General features: G+C 40.0%; 1 protein-coding gene across 4 annotated transcripts in view; it reads left to right on the top strand.

Moving 5' to 3' along the window:
* Positions 1 to 16,597, top strand: part of SYNE2 (spectrin repeat containing nuclear envelope protein 2) — a 529,925-nt gene that overhangs the window by 146,456 nt on the left and 366,872 nt on the right. For all 4 annotated transcript variants that reach the window (XM_077464352.1, XM_077464354.1, XM_077464353.1 and 1 more), the window contains exons 16-19: positions 1,230 to 1,414; positions 2,281 to 2,427; positions 3,864 to 4,007; positions 11,038 to 11,211. In XM_077464352.1, the coding sequence (XP_077320478.1) occupies positions 1,230 to 1,414; positions 2,281 to 2,427; positions 3,864 to 4,007; positions 11,038 to 11,211 (650 nt within the window). The remainder of the gene's footprint in view (positions 1 to 1,229; positions 1,415 to 2,280; positions 2,428 to 3,863; positions 4,008 to 11,037; positions 11,212 to 16,597) is intronic.

The raw sequence follows: 16,597 nt of genomic DNA, 5'->3' as shown, positions 1-16,597 counted from the left end.
TCAGCTTAAACCACTTGTCTAGCAGCCCCGTAAAAAAAAGTTTTAAAAAAACATAATGCAACCGGGAGTATGTTTCCACTTGTTCAGTTGTTAAGCGGATTGTGGGCTTTCATGTGAAAGTGCTGAAGGTAGCACAAACCAGCATCTAGCCCCCCCCCCCCCCACCATGTATTCTGGGTTCCACTGTCCCACCTGCAGGCCCAGAACCAGTGTGACCGGTACCAGCAGGTGTAACAAAGGGAGATAAGTGAACGTCCATTCGCTGATCTTTCAGTGTATGAAAGGGATAGAGCCGGGTATTGGGTCACTTCCCTTCTGGATTTAGCACTAGTCTTACCCTGGCTGCGGTGGCCAGTAAAACAGCTTAATGGAGCTGGTACCCTTTTTAGAAAATGTAACTTGTTCCAGTAGCTGCAGACAATTCCCAGTGACAGTGGGTGGGCATCTTCTCTGGGTACCCAACTGGCCACGTTATTCATTCACAGTGCTCTGTGAATGAGCATCTATAAGTCCCAACAGCCTTTGCGGATGTTGGTTTGTAGTTCTCATTGAACTATCACGGCACTGTTGGGTGTTGTGGTACTTCAATAATTCTTCCTGTCAGTGAGTATCTGCCTGCCTGTACGAGGTACGAGCAGACAGATACACTGACGGATCTGCAGGAGTCCTGCATGGCATCAATGATCTGCTGATCGCGGGCGCAATGCTTCACAGGCTCCCAAAACAAAAAATAGTAAATGCACATATTTTTTTACCTGAAAGAAAATTAGCATTTTATTTTTTTAAGAGATGAATTTGTCCTTTTAAAGCCACAACTTTCACTGATCCATCTATCTACATAAGGTTTAAATATTATTGACTGCTTCAGGTTACTTTAGTTCATATCATTATTGCCATTAATACTCCCGCCTGACCATATAATCCCAAAAACACTCCAGACCTGATAAATGCTGATGCAGCCCATGTAATTTGTTTTATTTTATTCTATTTTTTTTATTTTATTTTTTTTAGAATGGTTGGACAGTTAGACACTATAATCCTTTTGACATTTTTAATATTAGTTGTGGGTGCAATGAAATAGTTTTGCCCTGTCCAGTATACAGTATCTGGTATGCACTGTATGTGACATAAATTAATACAAATAACAAAAGATTATAGGTAGATTGTAGTGTCATTCTTATTATGGCAAAAAAATGTTTTTCTCTTGTAACTTTGTTTTTGATTTGCAGCTGATGATTCAGAGATTGCAAAACAATACAAAAAGATTGAGTCCAAGTACGAAACATTCGTGTCATCAGCTCAGGAGGCGCTACCTGTTTTGGAAAAAGTTCAAACCTGCTGGATTCAGTTTGAGAATAATATCAGCCTTATTACAGTCTGGCTGGATGAGCAGAACAAGATGCACCCTGGCCATGTATGTATGCTCAACATTTAGAGTGCTTTTATGTATTCCCTATAACAGATTACATCATAGGCCAATCAATCCGTGCATTACGAGTTTTTGATTGATGTCTGTTTTGTGCGAATTGTCTTATGAATTTATTGGTAGATCGTGTCACCTCACTCCCTGCTCTGTAACGGAGGATGCTCTCAATTGAGTTTTGTGAGGTGCCGCCAAGGCCAATATGGACCCAAATACAGACTCCCCTCCCTATGTTGCTGACCTGTTTGGGTCTCATCAAGCAGCTGAGCCCCTCTTGCAATCATCTGCGGGTGGTTTGAGACGTGCTCTATGGGCCTCCTCTATCTCTTTATTGAAAATGTCCAGCCAACATTGGAAAGATGCCATCATGATATTCCCCCATGATAAACTCATTATTGATTATGGCTCTGCCCAGTCCTTAAATAAAATGACCTATAACCCAGTTTGCTTTGTTCCCAGCGCTCTCAATAGCTGTGCGCAATGGTGCTCCCCTCTGTGACTTTCTGCTAACAATTTTGGACCAGACTATCTTGAGGGCTGGCCACCACACCAAAGAAAATAGTGTACACCAATCCACCAGATCTTGTATTCTGTCATATTGAAATTGTGTGCAACAGTCCTATACCAATTACATTATTTGATGGCCGTTCTCCCAGGTCATTTTGCATCTGGACTCCTAGCATGAATAGTGATATCGGAGTTTGTGTTTTTTTGGTGACATAGCTTAACAGTGATGTAAGGCACAGATAAGGAACCAGAAATTCCACACAATGACAACCGTATCTGTTGTTTAAACATTGCTGCATCCTGGTTGCTGCTTTTCTAGACGCGAGTAATATTTTGTTAAACAAATCCAGGTTCCCATGGAGATTCTGTCCAAATGGAAATCTGTGCACAAGTCATTAAACAGAGATGGCAATTTCCTGATTCAAAAGACCAATGAAAAAGCAGCTTCCAAGTTGTCCCACAGGCTGAAGTCTTTCAACAACCGATGGACCAAATATGTATGTAGAAAAAGTATTTTACTTTCATTTACAGAGTATTGTGCACAATTGTCTCAGTTTGCAAAACTGTAACTCAAGCATGAGAATGTTTGTTTTTAAAGTGTATGGAGGGAAGGAGGTGAAGCTGCCCCGAGCGCAGTGAAAGAAGAGGGCAAAGAATGGATACAGGGTGGTACACCCATTCTACAGCATTTATTAACAGTTGGGGAGGGGGGCGCAATTCTAGATCCTTACCCTGGGCACTGGGCAACCCTGTCCCTGTACTGAGTGTAAGTTCACCCTTTTGTAAAAAATGAAAAGGTGGATTAAAACCATAGACCTTACCGCCCCCTGATCCCCACTGAACTTTCTTTTGTGGGCGATAAGCTACCACTGCCCATACAGCCAGTGCAGTAATCCAGGGGGAATTGAAAGCCCCACTCTTCTTCCCCTTGTTTCGTTATGGCTTCCAGGACATATCAGAGCAATTTTTTTGGTTACGTGTTGGCACATCACCACATTGACTAATTGGAGTCGCAGTGTACAGTGTTAGTACACATTTTCATTTTTGGTAAAAAGGCGCACTTAAAGTTATAATAATTTTCAAATCCCTTTTTTGAAAACAAGGATTTTTGTTTTGGTGCATTATCTTTTTGAATTAAGGATCCGTTGAACACTCAGTTTAAATCGGCTAAATCTATTCCAGGAACCTTAAAGTGGTTCTAAAGGCAGCTCCCTCTCCCCCCAATACTTAAGCCCGATCCCAATCCAGCGATGTGCACAGGAACCTAGCCTCTTCCGGCTCTCTCCTTCCCGTTTGGCTGAGATGCAGCAGCGGGAGCCAGTGGCCACTGAGGCCGGAGCGGGGGGCAAGGCTGAGTGAGCCCGGGCTCTTTGTCTTATGGATGCAGAGATGGTTTAAAGAAAATGGAAGTGACGTGGGTTGCTCATTCTGCCAGGTTTTACATTTTGTCAGAACACTGGCTTGATTTTTATTTGCTGATAGCAGTCTCAGGGAGATTGCCCTCTATCACCCTCATTTCCAGGCTAAAAAGGATAAAGCTATAAGGACTGCACATTCACACGTACAGTTCTAATTTCAGTACAGTATCACAGTAAGCGTTATCAAAAGGCTTTACAATGGGTTTTCCAAGAACCATTCTGGAAACGCTTGTCCACAATTCCTCGATTGACAAATGATCGCTTTACTCTGGGCTGTCATTTCTAATAAATGTGAAATTATACTTCGAACTTACTCATTTCAATTAGCCCTTTGTCTTTTTTTTTTTTTTCAATTTCCTTTGCAGTGCAACCTATAATTACTAGTCGAGAAAATACTTGGTGATCATGATTTGATTCTGTTGTCTTATTTGACAAATATGATTTGCTTCTTGATTTTAGTCAGATTTTTATCGCTCTCCTCCAGTGTACAGTTTTTATTTCCCATGTTATTTTAGTTGAAGCTGTATGAGGAAGAGATACAAGGAGGGATGGGCAGTGATGCGCAAGATGACCAGCCTGATGGCACACATGCAGGAGATTTTGCCAAACAAACAGAGGTCTCGGCTCAAACTTTGAGGACATATATTCAGACATTGCAGGTCAGATATATATATATTTCCTTATATTTTAGTTATGAGTTACTCACTGGACTATTATACACAGCGTCTTTATTACACCAGTGATAAAATCTCCGTTGGGTTCTTCCTGTCAGGTCTAAAAGGTATGCATACTGTTAATATAAAGGTTATTTGCTTACATAATTACATGAATTCCAGGAGTTGAAGTAATATATCAAGTTAAAAATGTTATAATAAAAGTGAAGCACTACCTCTCCAGATATCCAACAACACAAATATATACCAAAGTATAAAATGAATACTCTGTTTCCTGTGATGTCAAGTGATAAAGATACCCAACGTATCTGAATACTAATCACACAAAAAAAAATAAACAATAGCGATGACCCCCAAAACGTCAGAGGCAAAGGTATAAATGTGTCTATATAAATGTGTCTATATAAATCCTTTTAGAATGATAAGCTGAAAATTTTGGGAAATTTTCCTCTATGGGACTTTGAGAGAATAAGAGAATAGAATTGTATCAAAAGGTACGTTTTCAGCTATATATTGTGGTAGTGCCGAGGACTACCAAGGAAAAGTTAAAACATGATGAAAGTAAAATAAATATGGATGCATATATAAATCAGGCAATAACAAAAGAATTGAAAAGATACAATAAACACCCCAAAACTCTGTCCTGACAGTTTGACTAGGACAGTTTGACTTTTTGTCCTAGTCAAACTGTCAGGACAGAGTTGTGGGGTGTTTATTGTATCTTTTCAATTCTTTTTTAATCACCTGATTTATATATGCATCCATATTTATTTTAAATTCATCATGTTTTAACTTTTTTCAATAAATTTACCTTTTGATACAATTCTATTCTCTTATTCTCCCAAAGTCCCATAGAGGGAAATTTCCCATTTGTGTATTCTAATTAGGGATGTGGTCAAAGTGTCTTTCTCCATAGTCCTTGGCACTACCACAATATATAGCTGAAAATTTTGAAGCATAAGTACATGCTCAAACCAGACTATCAAACTTGAATAATTATACCAACTTATGTAAATAATCATCTAAATAGTCTTTTCATAGTGAAAACCATAACATTCAGTCCATTGAATTAGTGCACATGTCTTCACATCTTTATTCTTTATTAAAAGCTGTAATCTCCCTCACATTTATAGTTGCACTGTATCTGGTGCACGCAGTTGGCTTGCTAGGTACATTTAGGGTATAGGATCTTGTTCTGGTCACTTAGATATTAGCAGCTACTTGCGCTTAACCGTAGAAAAAGGTGATCTTTGATGCCTGCAACTTCATTGCGCACTACCAGGAAGCAAACCGCCAGCTGCAGGAGAATACAAGGATCAGTAGCTGCTAATGTCTAGGTGACCAGAAGGATATCCTATACCAGGGATATGCAATTAGCGGACCTCCAGCTGTTGTAGAACTACAATTCCCATGAGGCATAGCAAGACTGACAGCCACAAGCATGACACCCAGAGGCAGAGGCATGATGGGACTTGTAGTTTTGCAACAGCTGGAGGTCCACTAATTGCATATCCCTGTCCTATACCCTAAATGTACCTAGCGAGCCAACTGCGTGCACAGCGCCTAGAGGCGATTCAGTTCGCATTGTGCGCTATACAAGTATTTCATTCATTCATTCATTCACCAGATGCAGTGCACTTATAAATGTGAGTGAGATTACGTCTTTTAATAAAGATCAACTTTTTATACAGTTAAACACTATGTGGGTTTTTTTTTTTATTCATATGAATGGAGGTATACCATCTGAGGAACAAGAATCCAAGGACCATCAGAGAAGGTGCAGACCACTGTATTTATATCCCTAAGGGGCAGGCAAGTTCAGACCCCTAATAGGGTCTTCCTTGGGACGTGAGCACATAGTTTGACTGGTGGAGAGCACCTCGTTTTTATCAGAGAAGCACCCTAATCTCACGGAAGTCTCTTTTTGGATATATGATCACTTGTACAGCATCTAAGGACATGTGCACTAAAGTCTTGTACACATGATCAGATTTTCAGACAACTATTCGTGCGTTTTTTTTTTTTTTTTGCATACTAGTCTCATGTCGAAAGTGAAGAGGTTACTTGCAATACGAAAATTCTCATAAGACAGAATACAACATCAGAAGTGATGTAATGTTTTGAATAGTTTTGTATGTATTCTTTCGTTTCTGAGCATGTGTAGTCTTGTTCTTACAATTTTTGTTTGTACGAAAACCGTACTGATTAAACGAAAATCGGATGTTGAATTGACATCCAACAAAAAATGTTATAGTCTGCACATTCAGCTTTTGTCTGACGAAAAACCAGAATCGGCTGTCGAAAGTACCGTACTAACGATCTGAAAATCAGATCATTAGTCGGATTAAATTTTACTTCTGATTTTCGTATTGTGTGTACAGGCCTTAATTTAATGGACTGACTGTTATGATTTTTACTATGCAAAGACTATTTAGATGATTTATTATTCGCATAAGTTAGTATAGTTTTTCCAGTTTGATAGTCTGATTTAAGCATGTACTTATGCTTCACAATTTTTAGCTTATCATTATTAAAGGATTTATATAGACACATTTATACCTTTTACCTCTGACTCCCTTTAGGGGTCATCACTATTATTGTTTTATTGTTTTTTGTGTGATTGGTATTCAAATAACGTAGGCATCATTGTCACTTGGCATCACAGGAAACCGAGAGTTCATTTTTTACTTTGGTTTATATTTGTGATGTTAGATATCTGGAGAGGTAGCGCTTCATTTTTATTATAACATTTTTGATTGCTACATGTGGGAACCTAGCTGGCATTAAGCAGCAACCTCAGACAAGCCTGCTAATTTGATTAACCCCTTTTTCGCAAACGTTTTTTACCTTTTTTTAGACCCCTTTCACACTGAGGGTGTTTTGCAGGCGCTATAGCTTTTAAAAATAACGCCTGCAAAATGCTCTAAAATAGCTGCTCCATGCACTCCAGTGTGAAAGCCCAAGAGCTTTCACAGTGGAACGGTGCACTGGCAGGGCGTCAGAAAAAGTCCTGTCAGCAGGTTCTTTGGAGCAGTGAAAGAGCGGTGAACTCACCGCTGCTCCCTATTGAAATCAATGGGGCAGCGCTGGGATAAGGCTGGCAAAACTCCGCTCCGGCAGCATTTTGCGGATGGATTTAACCACTTTTTGGCCCCTAGCAGGGGATTAAAACCGCCCCGCTAGTGGCCAAATAGCTAAAACAATAAAGTGGCGCTAAAAATGGCGCGTTGTGAAAGGGCTCTAAATATATGAAGTTAGTTGGTACTGAAATTTTTTTTTTAAAGTGAACCCATTATTGCACAAATCTATACAAAACTTGCTAATCCTACACTCAACTGGAAACAAAAATTCAATAAATTGTATGTACAGCCAAAACTTTTCTTTTTAGTTTGGTTAGAGTATGATTAAAACCCCTGCCAGGTTATTTTTTGCCTGTGTTGAGGACATTTTTGAAAAAGGTTTTGCCGTGAGATAAACTTGAATCATACTGTAAGTATGTGTATCAGTATGCTATAATATTACACTCCATTCCACTTTATCTACTTTGTGGCATTTACAAGATTGCAGGAAAATTATAAATAGATTTTGTTTTATAAAATATACCAGCCAGGTTTTTAAGAGTAAAAGTTAATAAAAAAAATGTTAAACGCCAAACGCACATTACAAACATAGTTGAACTCACATATCCAGCAATCTGAGTTGCTTATTTTGTTCAAACAATATATAAGCTTGAAGCGTATTAAACCCAAAACCAAGCCAGAGGCTTACAGAGAGGTCGGATATCGGCGATTTATAGTTCTGTTACTGAGCCAGACACAAAGCTTGCTTATATGGACCAGTGGGAAAGGGATTTGAACCTTACCTTTGATCTGACTGATTGGCAAGATATTGCCTATCAGCTATCCAAAATTTCCATTAAGGCCACTCTTATAGAGGCCAACTACAAAACTCCTACGCTGGTACTTGGTACCCACTAGGGTAGCTAAAATGCATCCTTCTACTTCACCAAACTGCTTCAGACGATGCAGACAGTTGGGGATGATGCACCATAACTGGTGGCAATGCCCACTCGTAACTAGATTCTAGATTCGGATTTTCAATTTAATCTACTCAGTGACAGGGGTAAACATTCGCAGATCTCCAGAAGCCGCTCTCTTTCACAAATTACCTGACGAAACACCCCAAAATATCGGTAAAATTGATTAACTATATATTGTTGGCGGTGCGAAACACAATTGCAAGGCACTGGAGACAGTCGATAATTCCTCTTGACCAGGTTAAAATAAACTCAATTGGATTATGATCCATGATAAACTCACTCACATTCTTAACAACAAAACCAAGAAATTTAATAAGATATGAACCCATGGATCGACTACATTTCGACTCCATAGTGAACTCCAGGACGACCCTCTCTTTCCTCATCCCCCTATTTTCCTTTGTTTATTTCTCTCTTCTCTCCTCTCTCCTCTCTCCTCTCTCTTCTCTCTTCTCTCCTCTCTTCTCTCCTCTCTTCTCTCCTCTCTTCTCCTTTTTTATTTTTTACTTTTAGAAACTTTATACACAATAAAGATGATCACACATGAGGCTTCATGCGATCATGAGTCATGGGATTGTCCCAAAGACTGCAATTGGGACCTCCCGGGACTCTGGATCTCTACCATGCCTTCAGACGGGGATACTCTGGATCATAGCGGGGAAATATTGTTAAACCCTGTCAGTTTTTGGTTACATAATACAGTTGTTATGTTCTGTTGTTATAATGGCTGATGGATAAGTATTATGGCCATACTGTTTATTTTTCTATATTATGTGATGTTCTGAAAATTTAACTCCAATATGTCTATGTGTCTGGCTATCCTGAACTTGATTATTCTTTCAATAAAAATATTGAAATATAAACCCAAAATCAAAAATGTAATGTATGGCAGCTTACTAATTATTAGATGTGGTGGCTGCACTTGTTTTTCTTTTCTTATGTTTTTGTCTGGGGATCTGGCCAGTAACATACCTCCTGAATTAGCGAGACACTAATGATGGAGAGCTTGTGCTTTTGAAAAACATACTTGCTGGACCACCAGATAGAAATGGAAAAAGCCTAACAAATAAAATGAATTCGGCCATCAGATCTAAGTCTTGGTGAGCTGCAATATAATGTTTGCTTTTGGGTTTAATACTGCTTTCAGTCCAGTGAACCTTTATAAGTAGTGAAACTGCACCAATAACTGCCTCTTTATCTTTGGTGTACTTGGTTATAATATAGAAAGTCTCTAAGCTTTCTAGCAAATGCACTTACGGTTCCTGCTGTGAATCTGATGTTGAGTATATAATATGTGTGATATCCCAAGCCGCCATATGATCCCCTGTTGGGAAGTAAGTGTGGCTGATTGATCTCCAGTTTGACGGTGCCTGCAATATTCCAGGACCAATGCCACCTGGCAGAGCCAGCGACATGACTCCAGTTATCTTTTTAGCTTTTAAAGTCATCCATAGATTGATCGAATCCTGGTCAGTTTAACAGGGACCTACTGAAATTCAATTCATCTATGGCCAGGCTGGTTGTACTGAAGTCGGTTCATTGGTTGACTTCTGTGCAACCAGCCTGTCAGATTTTTTTTTTCTTTCAATCACTTGCGGCGGATATAGCAGCCAGCAGTGATCACGGTCTAATGCCAGCAGGGAAGTCTCCCCAATGGCAGAACAAAATAGCACCATGCAAGGGATTTCCCTTCCACCCATAGTAGAAGTAAAGAAAATTGTATAATCTATGGGCTACTTAGGAGTGGCATTTTGACTACCACTGTACGGGGAGCATTCTTTCCACTGGCCACCAATATAATGGGTATTTTTCTCACTGACCCCCAATAAATTGGTTTTGCATGGGTTCCCCAATCCTCAAAATTACTTCTAGGGTTCATCTGGTGTAAAAAGGCTGAGAGAAGCTGGTTTAACCCATTTCTTATGTTTAAAATTTTTATTATCAGTTTACAGACAGATTACACAGTACGTTGCAAATAGGATTTGGATATAACAGTGTATATAGAACATTGGAACACAAAACTTGCGACTCATGCACAGTATTGCGGTTACAGAACAAGCAAAAGGATATGTCGCATAGAACTACAAGGGGAGTAATTGCTTAGGCACACAATCAAAAAGTAAGACAGTCCGGTGTTACCGGAGTCAAAGAGTTAAGCTACTCTCAACATCAAAAAGGGTAATAGGTAGGAGAGTATTGGTACTGCGTGGGCAAAATTTTCAAATAAAAGAAAGAGAAAGGAGAGAGAGAACAGTTAGAATATGACAGAGATAAAAGCAGTAAGGTAAGGAAGAAAGGAGAGAAGAGGTGAAGAACAAGAGAAAAAGAAAGGAGAAAAGTTGGTCAACCGGCCCGCACGGACCAAGGCCTTCAAAAGCTGGAGACAATCTCAAATAAGTGAGTAACTTAGGGCTCAAGTAGATAGGGGTCTAAATCAGGGGGTAAAAAGTATTGTATCCAAGGTTGCCAGACCTTGTAAAATTGGGGCATACGGTCCAAGTGCTTCGCCTCTAGTTTGCAATGAATCATGACCTGTGTAACCCTATTCTTCATTTCTGCCACCGGGAGCGTCGGGGTTTTCCAGGCCCTGGCTATAGTTTGTTTAGCCGCTGTGGTTAGTTGTAGAAACAGGGTTAGTTGATTACGGGTATAATTGTGGGGTGTTAAGTTGAGTAGGGCAAACGATGGGTCCGGTGAGAGAGATTTTCCCGTAAGGGTCGATGCTATCTGGAAAGCAGTTATCCAGAAACGCTGCGCGACTGGACAGGACCACCAGATATGAATATGTGTGTTAACCCATTTCTTACTCTAGCCGAAACAAAAATAAATCCTTTTTATACACTTTCAAGATGACCATAGGTGTTGGTTTTCATACTGCAATGCAGTTTATCTAATGATGCAGGTGCTTACTGTATATGTCTAGGAATATCTTTCAGGTAACAGTGCTGAAAATAATGTCTGGTCATTGTGTTACAGAAGAGTACAAAGACATCTGAGTCAGTACAACCCTGCATGGAGATTCTGAGCAATCTTGAAAAGCTGGAAAAATTGGCCGAGTCAGTAAATGTATGGGCTGAAGGTGCTGAACAGGTCCTCACCAGCACTCGCCCACAAGAGACCCCAGAGGAGTCTGTGATGAGCAACATTCAGGTAAATCCCTCATACCCCAGTGCATAGCTGGAACTTTTTGAGGCTTTAGTTCAGTAAAAATCACAGGTTTTAAAGCCAGATTTTTTATATTTTTTTTATGATTTTCACAGGTGGACCTCTTAGCTGCTTTTCTCATTTACCAGGCTACTCCAAACTTTTTCTGAAAAAGTAAAGAGCTCAATAGTTAATGCTCAGCTGAATGGGGCAGAAGAGTGACTCCTCCATTTACTGCTGTGCATAGCCCTCTACAATCTAAAAGGGAAAAAAACACTGCCCATGCACCAAGGCCGTCTTTAATATTGATTGGACCCTGGGAAAAACTTTTCTTGGGGCCCCCCCTCGCATGCAGTTTCACTCTCTTCCTGCTCTGAGACATACAATAATTAGCAGCTAGACTCAAAATCAGTTTACTGAATCCGATCAGGCAGCTATTGCGATTGGTGGCCAGAGCTTACAGTGTATCATTACCACTCACTGACTGGTTGCTAGAGGTTACAGCACACATTATGGCTCACTGATTAGTTGTTAGAGGTTACAGCACATGATTTCTGCTAGTTGATTGGTTGCTAGAGATTACTGTGGATATGACCTCAGGGGGGTATGATATACATATCAATGCTGCTGGCTGCCCCTATTTACACAGGAATGCCGGAAATTTACATGTAAACACAGGGTCTGCAGGTGAGTCATCTGTACACAACAATAGGGCAGAGCTGAGGAGCATTAGTAGCAGCACTTCACACTGAGATACTGAGACACAGCACAGGACTAAAACCTCAAGGTATGAGGGAATTTAAACCAGGATAATTGGCAAGTATGAGGCAGCTGCTTTGGGCCCCACAACAATGACAGGGCCCGGGGCAGTTGCCCCTTTTTCCCTGCCTTAAAAATGGCCCTGCCAGGCACTATATTTAGAAAACCATCGTACTCTGTGACTTCTGCGTCTTAGGTCTTAATTATTCATTTGTAAAATAAACTTTTTATATGAAGAGCAAACTAAATTTCTCCAGCATCCTTTTAATCTAATCCTCAAGTCTCATGAACATTGCATTATTTGAACATTAATTAGGGTCTTGGCAATGTAATTTAACGACTGGTATGGATAGCCACAAGTCCAGAACAGCTGCCAGGAACTGAGGACAGACGTGGGACACATGAATCAAAAAGCTGTGTGGAGTGAGCGTTCCTTCCATAGACCTTGCTGGCCCCAGTTTCTGCAGCATTTTATAGTGTGTGGATCAGCTGTGTGTCCATCTAGTCCAGGGATATGCAATTAGCAGACCTCCAGCTGTTGCAAAACTACAAGTCCCATCATGCCTCTGCCTCTGGGTGTCATGCTTGTGGCTGTCAGAGTCTTGCTATACCTCATGGGAGTTGTAGTTCTGCAACAGCTGGAGGTCCGCTAATTGCATATCCCTGATCTAGTCAGATATAATAGAGTAAGATAATGCAGGATACCATTTTCATCTAAAATCTGATGCCATTAAAACAAAAGAATGAGCAAGGGTCTGTGCAAACACCAGGAATGGAATTATGTAAGTAGTATACATATAAAGTGCACTACCGACTAAATAATTTGATAAGTGCTGCAAATAAAATATGTGAACAGTCAAAAAGTCCAGTATAAATTACTTGTGAAAGCAATCAAAATATAAAAAAAAAAATCCAAAAAGAACAAATGTTAATCCACCAAATGTTAATGAAATGTGCAAATTCCTGGGTTCCCTGGTTCTATGATACAGTGGGTGAACCCAGGAAGCTGCACATTTCAATAATATTTGGTGGATGGAATTTTGTTCTTTTTGTTTTTTGTTTTTTTTACATTTTGATTTCTTCCACATGCAATATAGTATCTTTGGGCATATATTTGATTCTCCACATTTATCAAATTATTTAATTTGTAGTGCACTTAATATGTAACCTATTCTGCATTTTTGGATTGTTCACACTTGTTTGTTTTTCAGCACTTATAAAAATTATTTATCTAGTAGAACACTTGTTCTATGTACAGTGAGGGGAGAAAGTATTTGCTCCCCTGCTGATTTACTACATTTGCCCACTGACAAAGAAATGATCAGTCTATAATTTTAATGGTAGGTTTATTTTAACAGTGAGAGACAGAATAACAACAGCGAAAATCCAGAAAAATGCATAAATTGATTTGCATTTTAATGAGTGAAATAAATACTTGATCCCTTTGCAAAACACATTTGTGGCAGTATTGAATTGTAAGTCTTGTGAACTTGCTGCACATCTTTCCTGGCAAGTTGTACACTTGCAGAGCACTTGAAGCACAAGTTCTAGTTGACGCTTTTTCAATTTGTAGCAAATTTGCAGTGGTAAAATCTACAGCAAGACCCTGGCAAGTCTATAGCCAGAATTTTGCAATTCTCAACTTTTGGCAACAAAAAAGAAGCAGGCCACGCAAATCTATAATCCTGCAATCTGGTGACAGTGAACCCACTTCTATTAACCAAATCCCTTACTGTACATGTGTGAAATACATTCAATCCATTACATAAAATACTCTATCATACAAAAAATATTTGTTTCTATGAAAACAATTAAAGTACAAATACTGTTAAAAAAAAGTGAAAAAGAAAAAAACGTATGCTGACACAGTGAACAAAAAGTGCTTAGTGCAAGAAAATATTATTCATTACTAAAGTGCATGTATCAAAATTTCATGTGTTCAAAATATTTGCAGTCCATTTTTCAATCCCAGGAAAGATCCAAGATTATTATCACTTTCTTGGATTTTTGACACTTGCACCTTTTTTTTTTTTTTACAGCATTTGCACTTGTTTTGTATCATAAAAACAATTTTTGTATGGTAGATGAATTATTTTATGCAATAACACAGAATTTATAATCATATATGATTGCTGGATTGAATGCATTTCACATGCGTACAGTAAGGAATAAGGGGTTGATAGCAATGGGTTCACATTCACCAGATTGTGGGATTATAGATTTGCGCTGCTTGTTTCTTTTTTCTTCTCCAATTGGTGATCATAAGAATGCGCAGGGGGTGTGCTAGGTATACCTGGGAACACCCTAATCACCCCAAGCTCATTAGCATTATTGCTCTGTATGCAGGCAGGGAGAAGGGAACTATCTCCCTATCTGCCAATCGTGAAGTGCTACCATACCTCTTTCACTGTACCAGCTCTACCATAAGAGCTGTGTGTCTGTATGTATGTATGTATGTATGTATGTATGTATATATATATATATATATATGTGTGTGTGTGTGTGTGTGTGTGTGTGTATATAATATAATATATATATATATATATATATATATATATATATATATATATATATATATATATATAATCACACACATACATGCATGTGTATTTGATCTTTGGGATATGTACTCTAATGCAGTACTTAGGTGGCAGCAACCTTTTTTAATTCCTCAATCTTCCATTAATATATTTAACACTCATTTTTCTTGTCCAAGTGTCCGGTTTTTATCAGGTCTATTCACTAATAAGTGAAGAGAGGTGTATTGTAAGAAAAATCTAAGCCCAAGTGGCTGAAGTAGAGAAAAAAAAAAGCTCTAATTGAAATATTTTTAGTTCAGCTTTTTTGGCCTATATTTTACTACTTCCCTAAAAAATGTACCTCAGTTCACTGAATAGTTTATTAAGACAGAACTGATCTTTATAAAAACATTTATTAACCACTTCCAATTTTGAGCTTTCAGCGCTGTCGCACTTTGAGTGACAATTGTTCGGTCATGCTACACTGTACCCAAATTAAATTTTTATCATTTTTTTCCCACAAATAGAACTTTTTTTTGGTGGTATTTGATCACCTCTGCGGTTTTTATTTTTTGCTAAACAAATAAGAAAATACAGAAAATTTTGAAAAAAAATGTTTTTTTTTTGTTTCAGTTTCAAAACTTTGTAAATAAGTAAGTTTTCTCCTTCACTGATGGGCACTGATGGGGTTACACTGGTGGGCAATGATAAGGCGGCACTGATGGGCACCCATGAGGTGGCACCAATGAAGTGGCACTGATGAGGTGGCATTAATGGACACTGATATGTGGCACTGATAGGCGGCACTGATGGGCACTGATAGGCAGCACTGATGGGTGGCACTGATGGGCGACATGGATGGGCAATGATGGGTGGCACAAATTGGCACTGATAGCTGACACAGATGGGCATGGGTAGGCGGCACAGGTGGGCATGGGTAGGTGGCACAGATGGGCATGGATGGGCACTGATAGGCCGCACAGATGGGAACTGATAGGCGGCATTGTATTATAATATACTGTACTAATGGATGCCAATCAGTGCCAAACAATGCATGCCAATCAGTGATGCCCATTGTGGGCACTGATTGGCATCCATTATGGGCACTGATTGGCATCCATTGTGGGCACTAACTGGCATCCCTGGTGGTCTAAGGAGGATTACCTTGTGATGGGTATCCCTGGTGGTCTGGTGGCGTCCCTGGCGGTCCAGTGTGGGCATCCTCGGGGGGGGGGGGCTGCGCTGATAATCGATCAGCACAGACCCCCCCTGTCAGAGGAGCAGCCGATCGGCTCTCCTCTGCTCGCGTCTGACAGACGCGAGTGAGGAAAAGCCGATCACCAGCTCTTCCTATTTACACTGTGATCAGCCGTGATTGGACACGGCTGATCACGTGGTAAAGAGTCTCCGTTGGAGACTCTTTACCGAGATCGTAGTTGCCGGGTGTCAGACTGACACTCCGCAACAACGATCGCCGCGATGCGCGCCCCCGGGACGCGCAGCGGCTCAAAATCCTGATCACGTCCTATGACGTCCGGTCAGGATTTTGAAACCACTTTGCCGCCGTCATTTTGTTATAGGGCGGGTGGCAAGTGGTTAAAATATTTGAATATAACACTGGATTACATTTTTTTTTTTATTAGGGTGAATATTTAACAAAACATAAAAAAGAACATTCTCAAAAACAATAAAAATGATACAATAAAAAAAACCCCACAAAACTAAAATTGCAGTAATATTCTATACCAGGGCTCAAAATAAGTCATGAGCTACTAGCCAGGCCCCAGTTGCCCCAGTCGACTCTGCCCTGCCCCTAAACACGCCCTCATAAATTCTCATGAAATTGCACTTAAATGTTTTATGCAGAATTAAGTTATAAAAATAAATATTAACAACAACTTTATCCGTGCCCACCAATGCAGGCTGCCTTGTGTCCACCAACGCAGCCGCGTGTCCACCAACGCAGCCGCGTGTCCACCAATGCAGCCGTGTGCCCACTATGCAGCCTACCTGTGCAGGGGAGGAGAGAAACAGAAGAGCCACCCAGGCGATCGCTGGGAGAAAGGACTCTCATTCCACCCAGGCTGCTGACGGTGCTCGCCCCTCGCTCCCAG

This window comes from Lithobates pipiens, unplaced genomic scaffold, assembly GCF_037356315.1.
Source record: "Lithobates pipiens isolate NorthernLeopardFrog02 unplaced genomic scaffold, aLitPip1_a1.2 Scaffold_30, whole genome shotgun sequence".
In the NCBI taxonomy this organism is placed as follows: domain Eukaryota; kingdom Metazoa; phylum Chordata; class Amphibia; order Anura; family Ranidae; genus Lithobates; species Lithobates pipiens.
Note: the sequence above shows the minus strand (reverse complement) of the source record. Positions and strands in the feature narration are given on the sequence as shown.